The following is a 23,507-nucleotide window of genomic DNA, read 5'->3' on the forward strand; positions in this document are numbered from 1 at the left end:
ACAGCAGCTTTCTACTTGTAGCCACTGACATTAAGTCCTTGCTGCCTGCAGGATTTTTTTTTTTTTAAACCCAAACCTGTGCAGCTGCTATAGCTATGCCATAATAGCTTTTGAGCCTTGAGTACCAGTGTAGCTGGTATACTCAAGGTATACTGGTATACCAGTAGCTGTATACTCAACTCCTTAAGTACATTTACCAAATCTCCAAAGACATGACAAAACTCTCCAGTGAATAGCTTGGCTTTCTATCATGTGCTGCCAATTTTACAAGGGAAGGGGTTAAAAAAATCAGGACCTGAATACAGAGTCAGTAAAAACACGGTGAGGGATTTGTCATGCTTGAAATTTTTTTTTTTTCCTACAGATGCGGTCTTTGATCTAGGAAGAAAATCCACTGTTTGTCAGACATTATAAATTATATCCCAAAGGCTAATTATAAAACCCTATCAGCTAAAGAACATTACAAAAACTAAGCTGTCTTGGATAGGAGCCACTGGTCTGTGGATGAGATAATGAATCCAGCCCCTTCCCACAGTGAGCTGGGCAGCAGCAGCAGCAGCTTTGTTCCCACCCACAGAGGAGAAGGTTGGTGGGGAAGCAGTGGCCACACAGTGTCAAGGTGAGCCCCCCAGCCCTGGGCTGCCTTAGCCCTCCCTGTGCTGATTCCTAATGGAGCCCTGCATGACCTGACTGCAGGGAACTGGTGAGCTTGGGAACAAAGCCAAACCTGGAGCCCAGAGCAGCCAGAGAGATTTGTGGGTTTGGCTACAAAGGGACAGGGAAAATGTGTGCTGATGAGAGAAGGGGGCTCCACCATGGGCTGAAGATGTTCCCTTGTTGTGGGATGTGAAGAGTTGGGGTGGTCTGCACGTTGTCCACCTTTGTTAAAGCAAGAGGTTTGATCTGTAACACCTGTCAGCCTCACCCTGTCCCCCTTGCCAGGCAACCCCCACCAGCACCTCTCTGTGGCTAAACACACCAGTGGAAGGGGCTGGTGGGTGAGGGAAGCGTGCACGTCAGCAGCATTTAGCCATGGCCCTCGTGACAATGACAGGAGGTTTGTGTCACTGGGTGAAGTCCCTGTCCCCAGAGAGCAGCTCTGTGCTGACAGCCTGTCCCACTCACAGCAGGGCAGGGGTGGGCACGGTGTCACAGAAGAGCTGCCCGGGGTTTTGCACAATCCTGCTGGGGCACTATCACTTAGATAAGCTGTGTATCTTATGGTCAGGTCAGGACAACCCAGACAGAGTCAGCACAGACTGCAATAGCACCAGGTGCTCTCAGGGAGTAAGGATAATTAGTAGTTTTGCTTGCATAACAATAAATTTTGGCTTTAACTATGTTATAATACTTTTAGGTAGTTGTTTCTAAAGCTACTTTCAAGACATTCAGTTGGTGAAGTGAGAACAAGAGAACTTGTGATGGTTTTGGTTCAGCAAAAATATCCATTGTCCTGACCCCAACCCCCTCTCCCTCAAAGGGTTTGTTGGGTGGTTGATAAGAAGTTGATAATTCAACAAAATTCACTCTGCCTGTTAATAATTCTTCTATAAAAGCCACAGGCTTTCCCCTGTGTACTTCAGTCACTTTTAGCATGAAGGGACTCATCCTGGCCCTGGTGCTCGCCCTCGTGGGTAAGTAGAAGTTTTACCATCACTGCTGAGCTGTGACAGCCACTGTGATCCTGAGCAAATTGCATCTCCTTGGGGCTTTTCAGGGATATTTACAACTTCATTTGCTGAAGCCCTTTAGTAGCTTCAGCTGTAAACTGTTAGATTTCTGTGCTAAGGTCAGCAGCAGAGAAAAGCCAAGCAAGCAGCAGCTAGTGAGCAGGGCTGGCATGGGCTTGGTGTCCTGGGGTGTGGGGTGAGCCCCATTACTGGGGGTTTGCCAACCATTAGCACGCTGACTTAATGAATTATACATTAAAGGATCTACAGAAATGGGTTTTTTTCATTAACACTTCTCTTTCCTTCCTCACAGAGGGCCAGAAGCAGGACCTTGGTAAGTGGCTCCCCTGCAGGCAGCAGCTCCCTTGCTGCCTTCCCTTACAGCCTTGCCTTGCGCACTGCTTGCACCTGTTTTGTGGCAGTGGCAGCTTCACCTTTCTTTGCTGGGCTGGTTCAAGTAACATCACAACAGTCATGGAAGTGTTTCTGTTATATTTTTTCCCTAACAGAGCCTGTTTTTCACATGGGCAAGACCTACTTGTACAGCTATGAGAGCATCATTATGCATGGGCTCCCTGACAGGAGCCTGGCCACAGCAGGGCTGAGGCTGGCCAGCAAGGTGGAGATCAGCCGTGTGTCCCTCAGTGAGCACCTTCTGCAGGTAAATCACCATGGCCACAGGAGCCCTCCCACCCACTGAGATCATGCAGCTAAAGAGGCTTCCTTCATACCTCCAGGCTGGCAGAATAAGTGACAAAAAGATGTAGAGCTCTCACAAAAGCCATGGGCCCTACCCAGTGCTGAGATGGCCATCCAAGCCCCAGCAGTTTCCCTCAGGAGTGATGGTTCCCCAGCAGGGACAGAGGTGTGGACATGGGCACTGAGCTCTGTACCCTGCACACCAGGTTATGATGGGGAGAGCTGGGGGCACTGCTGAAGGGTCTGCAGCTGCATCCAGAATGCTTTGGTTACTGGCAGGGACCTACAGAGAGCACCACAGGCTTGCTCACAGCCTGCTCCTCTGCAGGAAGAAGCTGGAGCTGCTCCACTCAGCTGCCATCAGTGTCTGAGCCCCCTGACTAAAGCTACCTTAGGTTCACCTCCATACAAAATATGGCTGGCAGCTGCTTTAAAGAATAATTTTACTAAGGCAGCACTAAGCTTGGGTATGAACATGAGCATTCTAGAATGAAATGTCCATGTTTTTTAACCTGGTCCATTGCCTAAAAAAACTCAGCACAGGAATTCAGATATCACATGAGAAAGACCCAACTGTCTCCATTATCCCCCTTTTGATATTCTTCACATAGGCATTAATTCAAATGTGAAGAATTCTAATGGTAATGCCTGTGTTTATCATAATATCAGATCTAGAAGCATTGTTATTCATCAAAAGGATTAAAGCAAACAGTTTAAAATACTGGCATGGCACAAAAGGCCACAGACTAGGGACTGAGAAGACAGCACATGGAGAAAAAGCTGTAGGAGCTGCTCTTAGCACTCACCTAGGAGTTTTCTCAGTCTGTAATCCCGCACATATATTAGTGAAACAGTGTGAAGGAATACCTATTGTCAAACTTTACTCAGGGCTGCAATTGCAGGCTCTGTGTAACCTCACTGGAGTTGAGACAAGAGCCTTGAGTAGGATTTAATTTGAGAAAATGTGACAAGAGACAAGCCACCCTTGCAGCATCGATTATAAATGCCTAAAATAAAACAGAGCACTGAGCCCACACCTTTTCCCTCTGCAGGAACATGTACTTTAATGCACAAGGGTGGGAGGTGTGTGTGTGTGAGGGACAGGATGGGTCTGTGCTTGCAGGCACACACTTCCCACTAGGTAGCAGTCAAGGACTTGTGCACAGGCTCTACAGCCAGAGGAGCTCACAGGGGTGTCAGCCACTTCCAAAGGTGTGAGCTCCTGCGGTCACCTCTGCTCCCCCATCAGCTGTGCCGTGCCCTTGGTGCTTGGGGACGTGCTGGACCTGGAGCAGCAGCCAGAACAGTCCCTGTGTGCTCAGGCAGGCAGCTTGGGCAATAGTGGCTTGGCTGCCTTGCGGACTGAAGGGACATCTCACTTGTCATCTGTGGGAAAGGAGTGAGTATCCTGCCTGTACTGATTGTCAGTAGCTGGTGTTTCACTCGGCCTGCAAACTTAATCAGACTTGCTGAACTTTTGAATTCTGCTCACATAATCTTATTTTTCTGGCAGAAATCCTTCATGGAAGTTTGCATTTTCAAGGATGCTCCCTAGGCTGAGCACAGGAGTCCAAATTGGAAATTGTTTCCTGCAATGTTAGACAAGTGACTTTTGTCTTGCCATGGAAGAGGAGTGTCCAGTTTCTGTATTATAGCACTATTTCAATCTGATGGTGAACAGTATGATTGTTTTCCTATTTTTGCTCACAGATTCGATCACCAAAGCTGGAGGAACACAATGGCTTCTGGCCCACTGACTCCTTCACTCCATCTTTGAGGCTCTCAGAAACCATTGCTGCCTGTCTCAGCCAGCCCTTTAAGTTTGAATACACTGAAGGAAGGGTTGGGAGTATTTTTGCCCCTGTGGACTGTCCTGTTCTGTGCACTAACCTAGCGAGAGGAGTTCTGAACATGCTGCAGATAACCATCAAAAAGACACAAAATGTCTATGAGCTACAGGAGGTTTGTTGTTCTATTCTGATTTTGCTTTTTGTCTCATTTCAAATTAAAGAGTAAGTTATACTTCCCAGACCATTTTCTTTGACCTTTTAATTGCTGTTTCAAGTGAGCATTCACTGTGTTTAACCCATACTTGCAGGCTGGGATTGAAGGCATCTGCCAAACCAGATACGTTATCCAGGACGACAGCACGAATAAACGTGCCACAGTTTCCAAAAGCAAGGACCTGACAGACTGCCAGGACAAAGCAGTGAGGAACCTGGGAATGGCCTACGTGCGGCCCTGCCCCACCTGTGCCCTGGTATGAGGGCAGGAGCCACCACTGCCCTGCTTGCACTGCTGCTCGTGGGGCTTTGGCTCCTCTGGGCTGACCAGCCCGTTCTTGTTTCTGAGTGGTCTCTTTGCACTTCTAGAAGGCCAGAAACATTAAGGGCACGGTGACATTCACCTACAAGATCAGATATGATGACAGTGGGGCATCGTTGACGTCCGCTATGTCGGACCAGGTGTACCAGATCTCTCCTTTCAATGAACCCAACGGGGCAGCAGTTGTGGAGGCAAGGTAGGCACTGGGCGTGTCCTTGCATTATTGCAGCCAGGAGGAGATGCTTAAAACTGGTTATACGTTTACTGTTGATTTGTGAGATAACAAAAGCATCTGGCCTGTGGCTGCCAAGGGCCAGAACACCGTACAGCTCCTGGAATACCCAGCCCAGGCTGCCCAGGGTGTTTCAGCTGGCCTGTGCTCTACTGTTTAGGCCACCCAAAACATCTGTCCAACCTCTCAGAGACTTTAGCAAGCTCTCATGAAGGCTTTTGCAGTCATATGGCTTTTCCAGATAATCCTGAGCCATGGATGAACAGAGAAGTGCCCTCCTTTTGCAGTCCTGCTGGGTAGCCCTCAATCTGCTCCAATGCTGTGCAAGCCCTCCATGCACAGTGTGCTTACTGTCTACTGATGCATTTCCCTCTTTCCCTTGAAGACAAGAGCTGTCCTTGGTCGGCACTAAAAGGCCTCCTCTCAGTGAACCAACGGTTCAGCTGCAAAAACAGGGGAGTCTTCGTTACCATTTCTCAGGAGAGCTACTCCAGATGCCAATTCCTCTATTAAGGATAAAAAATCCAGATTTACAGGTATTAGAGGCTTCCTTTCACCCAGTTTCACTATTTATAAGGTTAACAGGTCATCACATAATTACTTTAGACGTGGATCCTTCTAGCTGTCTGTTTTTCCCCCAGTTAACAGAGACGCTGCGGCAATTAGTTCAGAATAACGAGAAAGGAGCCACCAAAGAAGCTTCAGCCAAGTTCTTACAAATGATCCAGCTTTTTCGTGTAGCAACCCTTGATCAAATTGAGTCTTTGTGGCTGCAGTTTGTCAATGAACTCCCTTACAGGTAACTATGGCCTTCAGCCAGGGATCCTGACCAGAGGCACGCTGGGCAGTGAGGATGATGAGTGCTCCTTTTCCTGGCAGGCCCTGGTTCCTGAGTGCCATCTGTGCTGCTGGAGCTACTGACACGTTCAGATTCCTGAAGCAAAAAATCCATGACAAGAAGCTGAACATCTGGGAAGCAGCAGTGACTCTCCCTCTCGCCTTCCATTTTGTTACACCAAACAAAAAGACCCTGGAAATTGCCTCAGTGAGTACAGATCATTCGTCCTTTTGTTTTCCCTCTCACTCCTTTTTAAAGGTGAATTCATAGGATTATAAGCAAAAGATACAACATATTTCCATCTAAACTTGTAAAATGCAATGTATTAACAAAAATGGAAAATGTTTCAGAAAATATTCCCAAACACTTGTTGCCAAAAGTTGGTAATTATATTTTGTATTAAACCCCACAAACTATAAGAAAACTGCTGTTGATTCTTTTTGCCAAATCAGAACTTAAAAAGAAAAAAGACAAACTCAAGAAAAGAATATGTAATCAGCATCTAAAGAGCATACAGCATAACTGGGGCAAATCTACTTCATTTTCTTGTAGCTGAATGTCTAGTATTTTATTTAATTCCTGAAATTATTTAGAAACAGCACAAATCAATTTTATATATTTCTCACATGCATTTATTGATAAATACAGCTCTAATTACTAGAAACAGTAAAAAATGATACTTCTCCCTTCTGCAGAGTTTTCTGACCTGCCCCGAAATCCAGAAGGTACTGATGCATAGGATGATTGTTTACCTAGGATATGGTAGCATGGTGAATAAATACTGTGCTCACGCTTTACTGTGTCCAAATGAACTTCTTCAGGTATGCAACTCTCATTTCTTACTCATAAAAGGTGAAAAAATTTTAAAAGTACCTTTAATTTAGCTCTCACAATGCTGGCAATTAGGTAACACTATTTGCATGCCCCACTCAGCGATGCAAAGACAGAATGAAACACTGAGCTGATGCCTTTGAAAGATCAGGCTGGAAGAGTTCAGAATTTCAAATGTAATACTGGAAGCCCATTGGGATAATGGATCCTGTAACCAGCCTGAAACTGAGTTAAGTTCTGACAAAACTCAGATTAAAGCAAAATAATTATGATTCTATGATTCTACTTTGACATGAAGTAGAGTGTACTTAAAAAGACAGTAAAGTGTGAATATAAGCAAAGCTCTAGGTATGTCATAGGTTAGGGCTTCCAAAGAAGCCCTGCTACACAATTGCAGAAAAATTCAGGACATTGTTCTTGGACTGTGCAGCCCCAGCTCCTTGCTCAGCAGGACCACAGCACTGAGAAAGCCTTGCTGTGTTTGACATGTGTTTAAATCTTCCAAAATAAAGTGAAATAAAGCCAGGCCACCAGAATGGTAATTCCGCTTCTCAGAACTGCAGAACTGTTCAAGTAAACTTGAAATTATTGTAGGAAGTGAAAAATGCAAGTGCAATTTGGCAGGGGTGGCATCAGCTCAGCACTGCCTTTGGACTTGCAACAGACTCTTTGGTGCAGGCACCCACCTGGGATTGTCTCCTACACTCAGGCTCAGGCTCAACTCAAAATCAACTACAACACTGTGCAAGGAGAAAACCAAGTTTATTTGTATGGTCCATGTTTGGCATCCTGATAATGATGGGAGAAAAGTCTGAAGAGCTCAGTTCTGGGATTTGCAGCAGTAATTGTTTTGCTTGCTATGGCAGTGCACATTTTTATGCACTACTACAAGATCATTTATCATTACCTGGTGAGATTAACAGTGTCTGCTTCCTTTCAGCCACTCCACGACCTTGCTTCTGAAGCCACCAGCAAAGGTGATGCCAAAGACATGTCCTTGGCCCTGAAAGCCATGGGCAATGCAGGAGAGCCAGCCAGTATCAAACGCATCCTGAAGTTTTTGCCAACGTTTTCTGCAGCTGCAGCTTCATTACCAAACAGAATTCATGTTGATGCTGTGTTGGCTTTAAGGAAAATTGCAAGAAAAGACCCTGCAAAAGTAACTGCAATTATTATTTAAACAAATGTCTTAAAGGGTATGGATTGGGTTTGCTTAGTGATTCAGGAATAACAAAGCCATCAGGTAATGTTAGCAGCTCTGCACAGGCTTCTCAGTTACTGGTCTTCCTCTTGCCCATGCTGCAAACTCCTGACATCATCCCATCCTTGCTGATACCCTGGGAAAGAGTGCTGTAGTCCCTGTAATGCTCAGCCTAATGGCTGTTTCTCCCAGCCCTGCTCACTGTGCACCCAGCAATATCTTCATTTTCAGTGACAGCTCCCATGGCCACATCTCTGGTTTAGGGTTCTGTTCTTCATCCACTGCAGAGCACATGTGCACTGCTCTGGAAGCACTGCTCACCAGGAAGTTATGGGCCTCTCAGAGGTTCTCTCTCCCTCCTGCAGGTAAGGGAGCTCACCCTCCAGGTGTTTATGGACAGCACGCTTGCCCCCAACGTCCGAATGGTGGCTTGTGTCGTTCTCTTCGAAACCAAGCCTGCTCTTCCAACAGTAACAGCTCTGGCCACCTCGCTGCTGACAGAGCCCAGCCTGCAAGTAGCCAGTTTTGCATATTCACACATGAAGACTTTGGCAGCAGGCAGGATCCCACAGCTCCATAAACTGTAAGTAGAGGAAGAAGTATATTTTTAGTAGAAAACTGAGATTTTTTTTCCATGCAGTTTTCTAAGAATTTGGTCACAGTTGACTGTCTTCATATGATTTTAATTCTATTACTCAGATCTGCTGCTTGCAACATTGCCATTAAACTCCTGGGCCCCAGACTTGACAGGCTGAGCTATCGCTACAGCAAGGTCATTCAGATCAGCGACTATTCCTGTGAGTAGAGCTGCCCTGTGCACTTCCTCAGCTTAGGCAGCCAAATGCCTCTATTTTGTTCTGTGATTTTCATCCAAAATCCAGTAATGAACTGTGAATTTAGTGCACTCTTGAAATAGAAAAAGCAGAAGAACTTCCTAACATGCAAAATTTCCTGAGACTCTTCCAAATCCAAATCTCTGGTATCTGCTGGGGAAAGTGGTGCTTGCACATGGATCTAGGCCTCCTTCTTCAGTCCCTGGGGTTGTGTTGACTTTGTCCTAGAATAAAGTCCTCCTCTTGAGGCTGCAAGCTTGAGGACCTATGGGACTAAACCCTGACAGAACCCCTTGTGATCTTGACCCCTCAGCACATAAGCTGAGGTGGTTTATGTGCACCAGACACCTTGGAGACCCTAATTCCTGCTGCTTTTTTATTCCTGTGACAGTCCAGTATCAGGCTGGTGCCATTTGGAGGGTCTATCTAATGAACAGTCCCAGCACCATGTTTCCATCTGACATAATCACAAAAGTAAGAGGCTATTATGCAAACACTGCAATGGATATTATCGAGGTAAGTATTGCATTAAGGCAGCCAGCTTTTGGACTGTGATGTAGTGTTTAACTCCATTTCTGGCTGTGAGGGCGGACGTGGAAGGGAAAATTTAGATAATGATTATGATTTTACTTCTTTTATTTGGGCTTCTTGACACATACATTCATCAATGAACACATCCAGTATAGGCATGTAAGTCTAGGAGAGGAGGAAAGCTTACACAGCAGAACATCCATCTGCCCACCTAAAGTCACGTGGGATCCAGGGTACTTTGCATAAGTACAGGGAAATTAAATTTCAGCCAGCAGTACAGCCAGGGCAGCACAAAGCTCCATGTAACAGCATGCAGGAATTCACACAACTCTTGAGCAAGCTTTGCAGCCTGGGCTGAGCTCTGCCCTACCCTAAAATTATCCCTGCTGACTAATTGAAGGCTGGCTGGCTCAGCACGTCCTCAGCATCTGCAGCCATAGCCTGCAGCCATCTACCAGGTACACATGTCCTTATAATGCAATGGCTTCATGAAACAAGTATTTCATGTGGCCTCAGTGAGTTAATCCCAGGCACAAGCTCTCTCTTGTACTTGGGCTGTGCTGCCTGACTCTTTCCTACAGGTGGGTTTCCGGTCACAAGGCCTCACCAAGCTGATAAGGAAGCAGAACATTCCCTTCGCTGAGTATGACACGTACAAGACCCTGAAGGAGCTGGGTAAATCGGTATGTCTGGGCACCTTTCTGACCTGTCTGCATCAGACAGCTCCTCACAGCACCAGGGTTGCATCACCCACCCACTGAGCCATCCCTTTGATGTTTCTGGAAGAAAGGAGTCTCCGTCATCCCGTTCAGTCATGGAAAGCTGTACTTACATTGTACTTACTCTCTCAACAGGTGCCACCTCTTCACTCAACATGTGCTAGCTCTTATTGTATAGTACAAAAGATGAGGCTGCTGCTGGGAGCCAAAATGTTTTAAAGTGTATGTTAGAACACACTAAGTGGTTGTTCTTCTCTTTTAAAATGATAATTGAATAAGGTCTTTCCTTCATGACTCCTTGGGTGTCACCTACTACTTACAGCAGCAGAAATTACCTTGCACTTACCTCATCCTTACATGGGGAAACTCTTTCTGAAATCAGCTATGCAATTAAGAAAGGCCACATTGGTTCAGACCTGTAATATGTCCATTGGGTTTTTTGGCTAAGGAGCCACAGTTCTCATCCTTCAGATGGGATCTACTCTTTGTTAATACATTGCTCCACTTTAAGTGATATTTTCTGCTTCTTCCCTGTCTCCCCATCTCCCCATCTCCTCTCCACCACAGCTTCTGGGATGGAAAGAACTGCCACCTGAAGACCCCCTGGTGTCTGCTTACATCAAAGTATTGGGTCAAGAGATTGCCTTTGTTGACATTGACAAAGATGCCATTCAACAGATGATGATGGTACTGACAAGGCTGCTGACTTTTTGTCTGCAATTCTGAATAATTTCCCTTCCGTGTCTCCTCTTACCTAACCTATTTCTCTGTTTCCAGAGTCTAACTGGATCATCAGACTGGCAGCCAGTGGTGAAAAAAGTGGTGGAGGAGGTCCAGAGAGGCATTTCAGGGCAATGGACCCTGCCAGTGCTGGTGGGTGAGATGCGGCACATCGTCCCCACCATCGCTGGCCTGCCGCTGGAGCTCGGGCTGTGCGGGGCCGTGGTGGCCCAGGCTGCGGCGGATGGTGAGCTTGGGAAGGCAAAATGAGCAGCTTCCCCACGTAACTGTGGGTCCAATCCCTCTGCTCAAACTAAATCCTTCTATAATTTTGAAAAATACCCCAGCAATGTCAAAACCTTAGTGACCAGCTGCCTCCAAAGCATTTGAGAAGTAATTAGGATATTTCACCTGAGACATATTTGTGTAGCTCTGGTTTGGTATTAGCAACCTTTAAATAAATAACCACATAAATTATTTCAAAATGTAAAAGCACTGCCCTTGCCTTAAATACTATGCTTATTGAAAGTATTTTATCCCCAGAATTTATTGTTTCTCTGTTCATATAATTTCTGTCTGTCTTTTTCAGTGGATGTAAAGGTATCACCACCAGTATCTGACAATTTCAAACCCTCACAGTTGTGGGAAACGAAGACGGATATTCATGCTGACATCAGGCCAAAGTAAATATTACATACATATTCACATACACACACAAGCATTAATATTTATATTTTTAGTTATATCTGACATAGATATGTGGTGACACAGATATATGTCAGTTATACCTGACATAGATATGTATAGCTATGTGTAGATATACAAGGATCTTACTTGTCCCAGGTTTTGGACAAATCTGCTAATCTAGAGCAGCAAAATTGTAAGAAAGTAACACAATCCCCTGATGCTTTACAATGCTGCAAATCCAGCAATGTGCATAGTATCCCACAGGATACTGTACTGTTCTGCCATTGCTAGATATGCTTACATTTGTACCTGCTCAATGACTAAACGTACTAAGATGTGAAAATACGTTATCTTACGTATCAAGTTATTTACAATTTCAGCATAGAATGGCATCATCACCTGGCATAAACCAGAAGGATTTCAGGGGGCAAAGGGAAATGCTTCTGGATCTGCAAAAGCAACAGTACTAATAATGACAATGGTAACAATGATGCTAATAATAATAGTAGTGATAATATTATAAAAATAGGCAGAATCTGAAGCTATGAGATTCTGGAGTTGCTTGTCCTCAAGCAATGACAATGACAATACCAGTGACAATGCAGTCAGAAGGTCCATGTTAGCTTTATTTTTCAGACAAACCACGTTTTCCAGTGGCATCTTAGCTTTTTTCTTATCCTGTTGTGATAAATCTCTTCATCCATCAGTAGTGGGTCTTATAATAAAAAGAACAGCATGAAAATGTACTTTTGCATTTCGAAGGTAAATTTTTGCATATTAATATATAATTATGCCTGCTTTTATTTCCACTCTTTCAGAGCATATTTTCATATGATTGCAATGATGGGGATTAATACACAGTACTTTCAGAGTGGTTTTGAATATCATGCAGAGTTCAGTGCCAACACTACAATGAAATTTGATGCCAGGATAAATATGAAAGAAAAAAATCTGAAGATTGAAACCCTTCCCTGCCATCAAGAGGTTGAGCTCGCAGCTGCGAGGTACAGAAGAGCTTTTTTCATTTTGCTCGTTCTGTGTTACTGATTTTGAGTTCCTTGTTATAGAATCACAAGTATACAACTACTTGTTAAGGGCTGCCATACCTCAGCAGTCACACAAAGCTTAGTACTGTCTTTTTTGCACCAGGAAACATGGGTAGAGTGAAATCAGAAGGCGTTATTTGTGTGCCATTTATCACCTCCACAGGAGTGAAGTTTATGCTATTTCAAGGAACATGGAAGAAGTAGATTCTGAAAAGAAATCCCAGATTTTCCCCAAAGGAGAAATACCAAGTATCTCTGACCAGGAGTCAACAGAAAGATCATCAAAACCTGGTAGCTGGAAGGTAATGAAACCTCTTGCCACCTGTCCTGCAGACAGGCAGAGAGCAGAGAGCTCCTCAGAAGGGCTGGGCACCCCTGCCATGGGAGCTGGCCAACCAGATCACAAACACAGGGACAGTGAAACTCAACAGGGGCCTGATACTTCCCAAAGCAAGCCTAAAACGCAATGGGTTTGTGACATGATCCTTCACAGTCCACTCACTTTCTTCGCTGCATGCAGGCAGGGCTGCTTTCTTTACAGTCATGGGAAGGTGTCTGAAATTCACATACTTTGTACAATATATCTTTTTTTTTTTCCCTGAATCAGACTAATGTGAAAAATACAGTTCTTGGGCAGGATTTAGATTTTTCTTCCCGAATCCTGAGATAACCCTGAGTGGATTGCAGGACCACATTCTGTCATGTGCTCTTCAGCTTCTGAGGCTGGTGTGGGAAGGCTGCACTGGCTTCCAGCAGGAGGGCTAGAAGTCTGAAATGGATGCAGAGGGACTGCCCCTGCAAAGAGCCCTGCAGGTTCTCACAGGAAGTGTGTTTGTGAAGCACTGCCTGAGAAAGGGTGGCTAGGAGAGATGTCCTCTTCCACAGAGCATTTTGCAGAAAACCCCACTGCTTTCAGTGCCTGGATCTCTAGTTCCAAACATTGCTTCCTTCTTTAATCAGGACTGTCATCATTCTCTTCATTAACTGGAGGAATTATTTTAAGAGCTGGGACAATTTTATTTTTTATGGAAAATGACTTTATCTGCTTATTTTGTTAATGCAGCAAAGCAGCATGCCTAATGTGATATCCAAAGGATACCAGCAAGGTCCAGAAGGGACACATCACAACAATGCAGGAAGAGGATTTTATGCACGCAGGTTCTGTAAAAAATTTGAAAGTTTGGGATGTTCTACTTGTCTCAGCCTTAAATCACAAAATTCTGCTTCTTTAAGAAATACCTATCTGCACGAATTATATGAAGAATTTGAAGCCAAAATAATTTTAAAGCCAGGTAAAATCATAATAACAAGTTTTTCTGACAATCACTATAGGTAATGCTCAGGCAGCACAACCCTGGAATGCTTTTGCCTTTAGTCCATACAGATGCTGACATTGACAAAATACAGCTGGAGATTCAAGCAGGACCCAAAGCAGCTTCAAAAATAATTGGGGTATCAAGCTCAGGGTCAAAGGAAGAGGGAGAGGCAGCTCCATATGAGGACATTCAAGCTAAACTGAAGAAGATTCTAGGCATTGAAGAGGTGTTCATGGTAAGAGTCTTTGAACATCAGGGAGGGAAATATTTCCTATAATGAAGCCAAGGGTTTCCATTGTGGAAAACTGGCATGGAAAAGCAAGGAGCTGGGCTGGGAAGAATTCTATTTCCTTGGAAGCTTGTGGTGAGCATCTTGTCTGACAGCCAGGGAAACATAACAGAACAAGCTATAAACTCATAATGCTTTCAACTGTTTTTGGAGGCTGCAAATAAGACACGGCGCCGCACAAAACGGATTAACCGAGAGTACAAGACTGAAGACACAGGCCTGTGGGCAGAGCCCAGCACACCCCACCTCTCCAGTTCATCCTCCTCTTCTGCTGCTTCCTCTGCTGATGGCAGAGAGCCTGGAGATCATCACAGGAAAGATGAAAGAAGGCAGTCTGGGAAGGAGCATGGCAGCAGCAGCAGCAGTGGGAGCTCTGCTGGCAGCACAGCATGCAGCAGCAGCAGCAGCCAAGAGGACCACTCTGGGGACAGGCACTGTAGTGGGGACAGGGAATATTCCAACCAACAGGTAATTCACTCTGTCTGGACCCTTTATATTTCTTATAGGGACTGCTTTTGTACATCAGAAAATTGAGCTCATAGACTGTGGACCAAAGAAAGAGGAACCCTGGTTCTCTGAAGCATTTCAGACCAGAATTTTGACATTTCAGAATTTTTCACTATAAAATGTTTAAAAAATTTAATTTTGCACTTTTTTTTTTTCATACTCAGAACTGAAATTTTTAATGCATTTTTCAAAAGCTAGTTCTTTTTTTTCTTTTGGGTCTTACATACTATCTATTTTCACAGGCAAACCCACCTGTTTACCAGCTTTTGTTTAAGCCAGCGGATGAACAGGTACATTTGCTGCATATACTGGGAGCAGTGTGTACAAGTAGTCTTGCTGTCTTTGCTGCAATTAGATCCTAGTTCCCTGGGAGTGAAAATATGATAAATTAATTCTGCCACAGCTTCCAGTGGTAGGCACCTGCTTCAAGGTGATTCTTTGTTTTTGCAGGACACGGGAGGGGAAATCCTGAACATCAGCATCAGCTCTTCCTCTTCCTCAGCTAGTGATGAAGATTTCTCTGGAGTCATGTCTCAGGTTAATTTCTCAATATGCAAGAAACCCAAACATTTACTTTGCATTTCCAGTTTTTGTATAATTATAACAGATAGGAAAATTTCAGTCATTTAGCATAATAGGTATATAGAAAAAAATTGAACTGTTCCTTATTTTATAAAGGTGAGCACATTGGATAATCACTGACTGTAATTTAATATTCATTTAATACAGGCTACATTTTAAATGAAACTGGAATGTATTGCCGTATATGATGACATTTGTCTTGCTCATTAAAAAATTCACTATAAAAATCAGAACACTTTAGAAGTGCTGACCTGCTGGATTAGAAACTGGTTTCAGGGATATTTTCCTTATGTATCTTTCTGTAAAAGTTTAGGAGTTGACTCTGCCACTCTTTTGTTCATTAGGCATTGAAATTACCAAAAAAATTACAAAAAAATTCCCATCATAGTCTTACTTGCACAGGTCATGCCAGTGGTTTTACTATGGTAATTCTAATGCCTTCTTTGTGTCTTTGGTCTCTATTTCCTCTCTACTCACCAAAGCCTGAATTCCTGGGAGACAGAAAGCCACCAATACTGGCTGCAGTTCTTCGTGCCATCTACAGAAACAAGCAGCCAACAGGACTGCAGCTTGTCCTATACACTGACACACAGCCCAAGAGGTGGAGAATACAGATGTTTGGTTCAAGCATCACAGGACCAAGCAGATGGAAACTCTGTGCTGATGCTTCAGTAATAAATTACCGAAAAGTATCAGTAAGTTGAAAATATCAATCGGCCCAAATATAAATGAAACATAATGATCTTACTATGTTTTATGTAAAAATTTATTTATTTCCCTTTACTAGGGTTCTCTTAAATGGGGTAAAAATTGCCAGGACTACCAGATTGCTACTCAGATTGCAACAGGGCAATTTGCTGCTTACCCAGCTATGCAGATGAAGCTGGAGTGGCTGAAAGTGCCTTCAATAATCCGAACGACTGCAAGATGGTGAGATTTCACTTTAGTCTTTGAAAAATATATGTCAGTGCTCCAAGTAATTGCAGGTTCAGTTCTGCAATTTCCAAGCTGGAAAAAATACCTTCAATCAGTAGGATTGTATAAAATCAGATTGCAAATGTTTGCTTTCTCTGTATTCATTCCCTCAAAACATAATTACTGCATTTTTGTATGCAAGAAAACCACTTGGGATGATGGGATTCACCTAATCTATTGCAGACTTGTAATTTAAAGTGCCTGAATTAGGAGATTGCTCTTGTCATGGTTCCTGATTCATGGAGGCTCAGAGCAGAAGCCTGATCATGGGTCTCTGATGAAATCAGTCTCTTACCTAATTTCCTAATGCAGGCACTTGCTTCTGGCTTCTAAAGCAGGTGATACAAACACTTCTCATAAAACTTGTGCACATTAAATAACAAATATTTTATGACATTTAATGTAAGAAAACTGAAAACTGTACATCCTGGGTTCCATTCACATGTCTCCTTTTTAATGAAATACCTGTTGCATTCATTCATGCTATCCCTCCATTCACTTGCCTGCAATAACATATAGATCCACATTGAAGCCTATTTTTTTGGCAGTGCTACTAAAATACAGTCATGTACATCAACTCAGTTAACTAAATACACTTACAACACAAGTTTTCACATTAAAGGCATACAGGTGATTTGATTAAAAGTGTCCTGAAGAAGGTAACTTTTTGCATTAGATTGAATTACCCAAAGCTGTTATCTGCTCTTATTAGAGGAGATTAAACCACCCAATTGACTATCCTGGAGCAAAGCCACAGAACTTACCTTTTTTTTCTGCTCTGAGCCTATGCCTTTTTATAAAGGAATATTTTCTGTATTTCTCTATTTGAGCCCCAAGCTTGTTTGGAAACTCATTCCTAGAGATCCCTCCATCAGCTCCATTGTTGACAGTCTTAGTGGGCAAAGGATCCTTGCCTAAAGTTACCACTGCATGACTGACATACTAAAGTGAAATACTAATTTAGAATTTTTAGCATATTAGTATTTGGTGGCTTATGTAATTGATGCCTATTTTCAAGTCTGAATGTGTTTAAAACAAATTTGCCACACTTTTCTTCTCATATTACTCTCCCACCCAGACTCTTGAAATCTTTTATACCAATTAAAAAATAAATTTGTTGCCTCTCCTTCAATATACAACATCAGGTATCACCAAACCCTGATGCAAAACATGCCTTGATACTAACATATATGCATATTACTTTATGGAGGTATTTTAATGTGAACAAATAATAATAATAATTTCTTTCAAAGACAGTTCATTTTAATAACTTCCTCTTTTTTTTTTTTTTTTTTTTCCCAGGTTTTACTCATTTCTTCCAGGAGCTGCTTATTTGCTTGGGTTTTCCCAAAGGCAGCAGCTTAGTCCCTCTCACCAGGCAACCTTGATTTTGGCATTGACATCCCCAAGAACCTGTGATGTTGTCTTTAAGTTGCCAGAGGTAACAATTTCCACAATTTTTTATCCTGAAGCAGTCAATACCTAGGAAATGGATGAGTAAGGGTATTTTAACCTGCTGATTTAAAAAAAAAAAACAACCAACAATCAAAACTCTAAAGAAGCTGCCTTCAGAAGACATTATGTTCATACAGTTGGTTTTAGTATGAAAATATCTTACAAGGTATTTGCCTTTCTCATCTATGCTTATTTCATATGCTTACAAGCATATGAAATAAACAGGTTAGAAAATAATCATCATGATTGACAGCAAGTTAAAAAATAACTTATTAAAAAGCCCACTCCTCCCAAAATCTTAAGAAAGATGACAGGTTTTCCTGTTTTCTGGGAAAGACATAAAAACCAGGCTGTTGGGACAGCCAAACAGCAGCACCTGATGCATAGGCAGAAAGAGGGTATGCATCTCAGGTGAGCAAACTGTTCAGCCTGAGAGCAGATGTGATATACAGCTACCCAAAGAGCTGCAAACTGGTGACTATCCAAATTCATTTCTAGCACTGCTGTTCCACAGGTTGCAGATGTGTCACACTGTACAACTATTTCATGCTGTAGGCAGAGGACTTGATTTCTTTTTCACTGTGACAGAAATCCAGATGCTAATTTCAGTCAGCACGGTTCTCTTGGAAATTAGAAGAAAATGCTACCTTATCTCTATACTGTACTTTGCATTTCCATTCCCATTCATGTTTGTTTCCTGCCTGATTTTCAGCTCACAATTTACGACACAGCCATCAGTCTGCCCCTGCCAGTCCCTTCACACCCGGGTACAGCCATCTCTGCATTGCCATCCTCTGGCTGGAAGGTCTTTTCCCAAGCAACACTTTCACTCATTGAAAGTCTTAAAGGTCAGCAAGTAACTATCTGCACAGCCATTGATTGACTCTGTAAATTTTGTAAACATAATTTACACTTCTGATGTAATTTTTTTTTTTACTTATCTATTCACTTAAAAATCAGTTGGATGTCAGATAGAAACAAAGCATCTCTATGAAAATCTGTGAGGCTGCAAAGATGTAAAGAAATGAAGACTTACTAGGAAGATAAAACATTCAGTTCCATGCCAAATAATGCTTTCAGATACATCCATTCCCAAATGCACCCATTTCAGCTTCACTGCAAAAATTGTTTGTGAAGAAAATACAATACAAAATTTGTGAGAGGAACATCTAAGTGACCTCTGATTTGGGATGCTCTGCTTGATTAGCACTGTTATGTTGAAGCTAAAACAGCTCCAAAAGTGTATTCATTAATTTCAAATCCTGCACTTGGAGTTTGAAGGGATTATTGTTTTATTAATTCTGTATTAACAGCTAATCACATTATACTTACTTAGGGTAAGTTTTAAAATTAAAAGCTTTATGTAATCCTGCAATAAGGAGTCACATTTTGCTTGGAATCAGTGGGATAATATCCATGCATATTTATAAGGTGTCTTTGTCCATAGCAAGGGGATTGGAATTAAATGATCTTTAAGGTTCCTTCTAACCCAAGCCATTCTATGATTCAATGGTAGTTCTTAGATAAACACCAAAACTAATCTGTATTAAATACAATTGTTACAAAATAATTTCTAATCAGAGCTGGTAGATTTCCAACAAAATGCCATTACAGTGAAAAAGAGAAAAGTGTTAGGGTGATATTTTTTCCTTCCCAACTTCTATTTCTAACCCTGGTTATGACTCCATAAAGGTATCTGCATTTCAGTAAACTTTCCCTAGTGGAATGATATGTGAATTGTTATCAACCCTTGTGAAATTCTTTTGACTGCAACAAAGTTAGAAAAGCCAAATGCCACAAACTGAGAGTTGCATCAGCTGTGAGCACAATTCATCTCACACAATGCCTGAATCCCAGGGGTGTTGTCCTGCTGCCTGGGGACTGGCAAAGTTTTACTTTTGAATTACTACAAATATAAAATTTCACCTGACAGAATTAATTCAATTCTACATCAGAACATGCAGAATCAGAAGATTTTTTTTTTCCTTTAATTACAAAACTAGAATAAAATAGCTGTCTCATATAAATTATAAAATGCTTACTTTTTACTGGGGTTTTTTTTCAGGTCATTGTACAGCTTTCCAAAATAAGATCACAACCTTCAACGGTGTTGTATTTAACTATTCAATGCCTGTAAATTGCTACCATGTCTTGGTGCAGGACTGTAGTCCAGAGCTTAAATTCCTGGTGATGGTGAAAAGACTGGAAGGGTCTGCTGACCTTACAGCAGTAAATGTCAGAATCGCCAGCCAGTAAGTAATTAAAAACTTTATAAAAAATAGATGCCAAGCTGAATATGCTATAAATGAAGATCAAATTGGCAGGGCAGACTGGCACTAGCATTTGACTCATGCAGAAAGTACTGATGTCAATGGAAAGATAACCAGGAGTGTCACTGGAATTTGGGACTTTGTCTTTTAAAAGTGCTTCTGAAATATATCTTAGGTTCACAGTAATCTCAAGACTTTACTGCTACAAATTCTTCATTAATTTGTTAGAACTTAAGCATCTCATTTCAGTACTTAGTGATTAGGCAGACACATAAACTATAAATCCAGAAGGAGCTATTGTAATCATTAGTCTGGCCTTCTACACTAAGCTAATAATTAGAACAAATTAGAACCCACAGTCATTACAGCAGGGTTGTTGAGAAGTGGGCATAGCTAAAAAGGGCATTACTTAGCCCAGATTAGAGGCTTTCTCATAGGACATCTCTCAGTTGGTACATAATGTTCTAATCTATTTGAAATTCATTTAAAATACACTTTGTTTCAGCCTGAAGCAATCACCCCTAGATTGTATGGGATTATGCATACTAAAATCATTGTAGTGAGTGTTCTTCAAAGAACATAAATAGACTTTGATCCGTAAGGTTTCATTACAAGTAATTATTTATTTCTGAAAAATGTGTGCCTAACTGTGCCATAGTGTTAGAGAAACAGAGGGAATCCAGTATTCCCTGCACCTGTTTTGTGAAAGAACACAAGGATGCCTGTTTTATAGACTGTATCTTTTGTAGATAAAGACATTCCTCAACACTGAATCATTCCTGATTGTTTCATGCAATTGTATGGATGTGCTTTTGATGTGCTTGAGCTTCATATTTCTTCTGTTAGAGCAAATACTGCTCTGAAGAAAATACTACAATACACACCCTGTTCAGGCTGTCAGAGAACTGCCCTAGGGAACCCAATCTTCCTTTGAAATGTAAAGCAACTTCCATTTATGTGAAGGTAATAGCAATTAGGTTGTTCTGCAGCAAGGCTCCTGTAGCTGGTGTCTCCCTGCCTGAGCCCTGGCCATAGCAGCCACTCAGGGGTGGGTACAGCCAGGGGAAGGTGCACTGGGAGCCCTCCTGCTGGCACACTGACCCTCAGCCTGCCCCCTAAAGGGTAGAAGGTGATTCATGCCAGGATGATATGAGCATCCTTCTGCCAGAACAGGAAATTATAAGCTGAGTAGGGCAAAGGAGAAGAAGCATTTGTTTACACTAATTTCCTTTATTTAAAGCGAGATTGACATGTACGTTTCCAATGGACTCATCCAGTTGAAGATTAATGGTGTCCAAGCCCCAAAAGATCTTCCATACACATCTAATACTGGTAAGAGACTCATCTTTAGATTTTGTTTAATCTTTTCTGATCTTTTGAAGAAGGAGAGGGCATGATCCTGCAGACACCTCACAAGATAAAGATCATCCTAATTTGAGAAAGAGTTAGGAGATTTTAACATACCCCCATGCAAGCTTTTCTTGTGGGTGGCAAGAAAGATGAGCAAAGAAAGAGATGCTGGTCCTGTGCATCTTTGCACAGACCAAAAATGCAGGCCTGTGGGATGTTTTGCTGATTCCAGAGACCCACAGAATGAGAATTTAGATGGTCCCTGTCACAGCCACCCCTGTGAGTGGCTTCAGCTTTTCCCAGAGCAGGAAGCAGTAGTCTTTTTACTTCCCACCATCTCTTTTGGGATTCTGTAAAGTGTGCATTATGTCCCCAGGAAATTAACAAAGGGTTCAGGGTGGATCCTAAAACAGTAACTTCATTTTAGAAAAGATCACATTTTTCTTTTCTATTGCAGCTGCAAGCATGCTGATCGGCAGTGAAAAGAAAGGACTGACACTAAAAGCCCCAGATTATGGCATAGATAAAATATACTATGATGGGCATAGACTTGAGGTAATTTTTAAGTTACTTTCAGTGGGTTTAGTTTTAGAAGAAAAGCATTTACATGCAACTTTTCTGTATTTCCACAAAGATTCAAGTTGCTTTCTGGATGGCTGGAAAAACATGTGGTATTTGTGGAAAATATGATGCTGAGATAGAAAGAGAATATCAAACACCCAGTGGATATTTAGCTAAAGATGCTGTGAGTTTTGGTCACTCTTGGATCATCTCAGAAGACCCCTGTAGTGGAGGTACTAAGATTCCAACATATACTAATATAATTGCCTTCAACTAATTAACTAATCAATCACATGAATAGTTGGTTTATATTAATTGTAGCACAGTCATCTCATTTTTTGCTATTTTTGTGATTAGTGGTCTCAGACAAAAAGAAGAAAAACAAAATCCGTTTTTCCTGAGTTTGGTAGTTCACTGCAAGTTCTAGTTTTGTTGGGTTTTTATATCAACATCTTATGCACTGTGTAGTTACCTGGAGTTTGTGTGCTCAACTTAAAACTCTCTAAGTCGATAACTTAGTATGAAAAGGAGGAAGTTTGACTGTTGACAAAAGTAATTTTATGTCATCTTTAATAGTTTCATTCTTTATTTTCATTCTGTTATTTCCAGGCTTTTAGTTTAGATTTAAAAAATCATATCTCGCCCTACTATCAAACTAGTGGGCATTTGAGGTGGGAAAAACTTGTTTCAATTTCCTCAGGCTGAAGATTAACACACTGAAAACTTCAGCCTGGGAATGACTAATTGTTCTTGCCATCCAGGCTCTACATAAAAACATGAATGTGTTGGTTACATTAGGGTGCACTACACATTTTGTGTGGAACACAACCCTCTGGGCATATCTTGGCCTTTCTGTAATGTTTTCTTAGATCAAGCTTCCCCGGGGTGGCTGGATCATAGACTTAAGGACTAAGCTACTTGCCCATGGCAAGGCAGGTGTGATGCTGCTCACAGTACAGAAGAGGATATGCCTAGGAGCCACTGCTGCCCCAAAATGAAGTGCTGTCTGAGTTCAAGTAAAGTTGAGTGTCAGCTGACTGAGGTTTTCATGTGTATCTTTTCGGATTTGGACATCAGTGTCCCACCTAGATCCCATCTCTGTCCTTGCAACTGTGCTCCATGTGCCTCATTTTCTCACAGCCTGAGCCTTTGACAAAAAATTGATTCACTTCAACCCGATTAGCTTCATTTAGCTATGTCACACTGTTCGTCCATTGGTCTTGGTGTTTGCCAGTTCTACAAATTAAGTACTACAAATTAAGTAGCTATTTATCTAAACTCTGTGCATGCTTTAAGAGGGTTCAATGTTTTGTAGCTTGTAAACTGCAGCACAAACTTGTCAAAAGTGAGAAGCCACTTTCATTTGAGAAGGCAGCAGAAAAATGCTTCTCGGTGGAGCCAGTCCTTCGCTGTGTGAAAGGCTGCTCAGCAACCCAGACTGTTTCCGTGTCCGTGGGCTTCCACTGCGTTCCAGCCGGTGAGTCTGGCGAGCTGTGCACACCACGCTGTGTCACCGGGGTTCTGTGGAAAGCACGAAGTGCACCGCACTAACACAGGAGTACCCCGATGGAAAACCAGCCCCGCTCTCCTTTCTCCTCTAGACTCCGCTCTCAGCCTGGACGGGCAGCTTCGGCTGGACCAGAAATCCGAGGACGTCGTGAGCTCGGTGTCCGCTCACACGGCGTGTTCGTGCCAGCAGCAGGCGTGCCCGGCCTGAGCCCCGCTCAGCCCGGCTGCCCCGGAGGATCAGCCCCGTCCCCTCCGGGAGACCGCTCTGCTCTGCTTCTTCTCCCGGGGATCTCCTGGAAACAACCCGGGCACCCGGCCCCGGGGTGACCTTTCAATAAACAGCTGCTCTCTGAACGCCCGG

General features: G+C 42.6%; 1 protein-coding gene across 1 annotated transcript; it reads left to right on the forward strand.

The window, feature by feature from the left end:
• The first annotated feature begins 1,408 nt into the window (after positions 1-1,408).
• LOC139594378 (vitellogenin-2-like) lies at positions 1,409-23,498 on the forward strand. Its single transcript, XM_071436388.1, has 34 exons — positions 1,409-2,004; positions 2,180-2,331; positions 4,080-4,331; positions 4,468-4,629; positions 4,742-4,890; positions 5,312-5,462; positions 5,568-5,725; positions 5,806-5,971; positions 6,460-6,585; positions 7,536-7,754; positions 8,162-8,379; positions 8,496-8,593; positions 9,021-9,145; positions 9,742-9,843; positions 10,447-10,566; positions 10,657-10,846; positions 11,189-11,282; positions 12,105-12,290; positions 12,496-12,634; positions 13,396-13,624; positions 13,708-13,883; positions 14,091-14,405; positions 14,687-14,734; positions 14,895-14,981; positions 15,509-15,721; positions 15,814-15,956; positions 17,304-17,442; positions 18,169-18,304; positions 19,522-19,708; positions 20,967-21,058; positions 21,534-21,631; positions 21,711-21,870; positions 22,953-23,114; positions 23,239-23,498. The coding sequence occupies exons 1-34, from the start codon at positions 1,914-1,916 to the stop codon at positions 23,352-23,354; spliced, it is 5,199 nt and encodes a 1,732-aa protein (XP_071292489.1). The 5' UTR covers positions 1,409-1,913; the 3' UTR covers positions 23,355-23,498.
• Positions 23,499-23,507: the final 9 nt, after the last annotated feature.

The sequence above is a fragment of the Agelaius tricolor genome, unplaced genomic scaffold (genome assembly GCF_023055355.1).
Source record: "Agelaius tricolor isolate 1412-34295 unplaced genomic scaffold, bAgeTri1.0.p SCAF_11, whole genome shotgun sequence".
Taxonomy (NCBI): domain Eukaryota; kingdom Metazoa; phylum Chordata; class Aves; order Passeriformes; family Icteridae; genus Agelaius; species Agelaius tricolor.

Coding starts and splice junctions, on each gene's coding strand:
- LOC139594378 (XM_071436388.1), top strand. CDS start 1,914: ATGAATTATACATTAAAGGATCTACAGAAATGGGTTTTTTTCATTAAC. Junction 5,726..5,805: donor GTCAATGAACTCCCTTACAG/GTAACTATGGCC, acceptor TTTTCCTGGCAG/GCCCTGGTTCCTGAGTGCCA. Junction 12,635..13,395: donor CAAAACCTGGTAGCTGGAAG/GTAATGAAACCT, acceptor TTGTTAATGCAG/CAAAGCAGCATGCCTAATGT.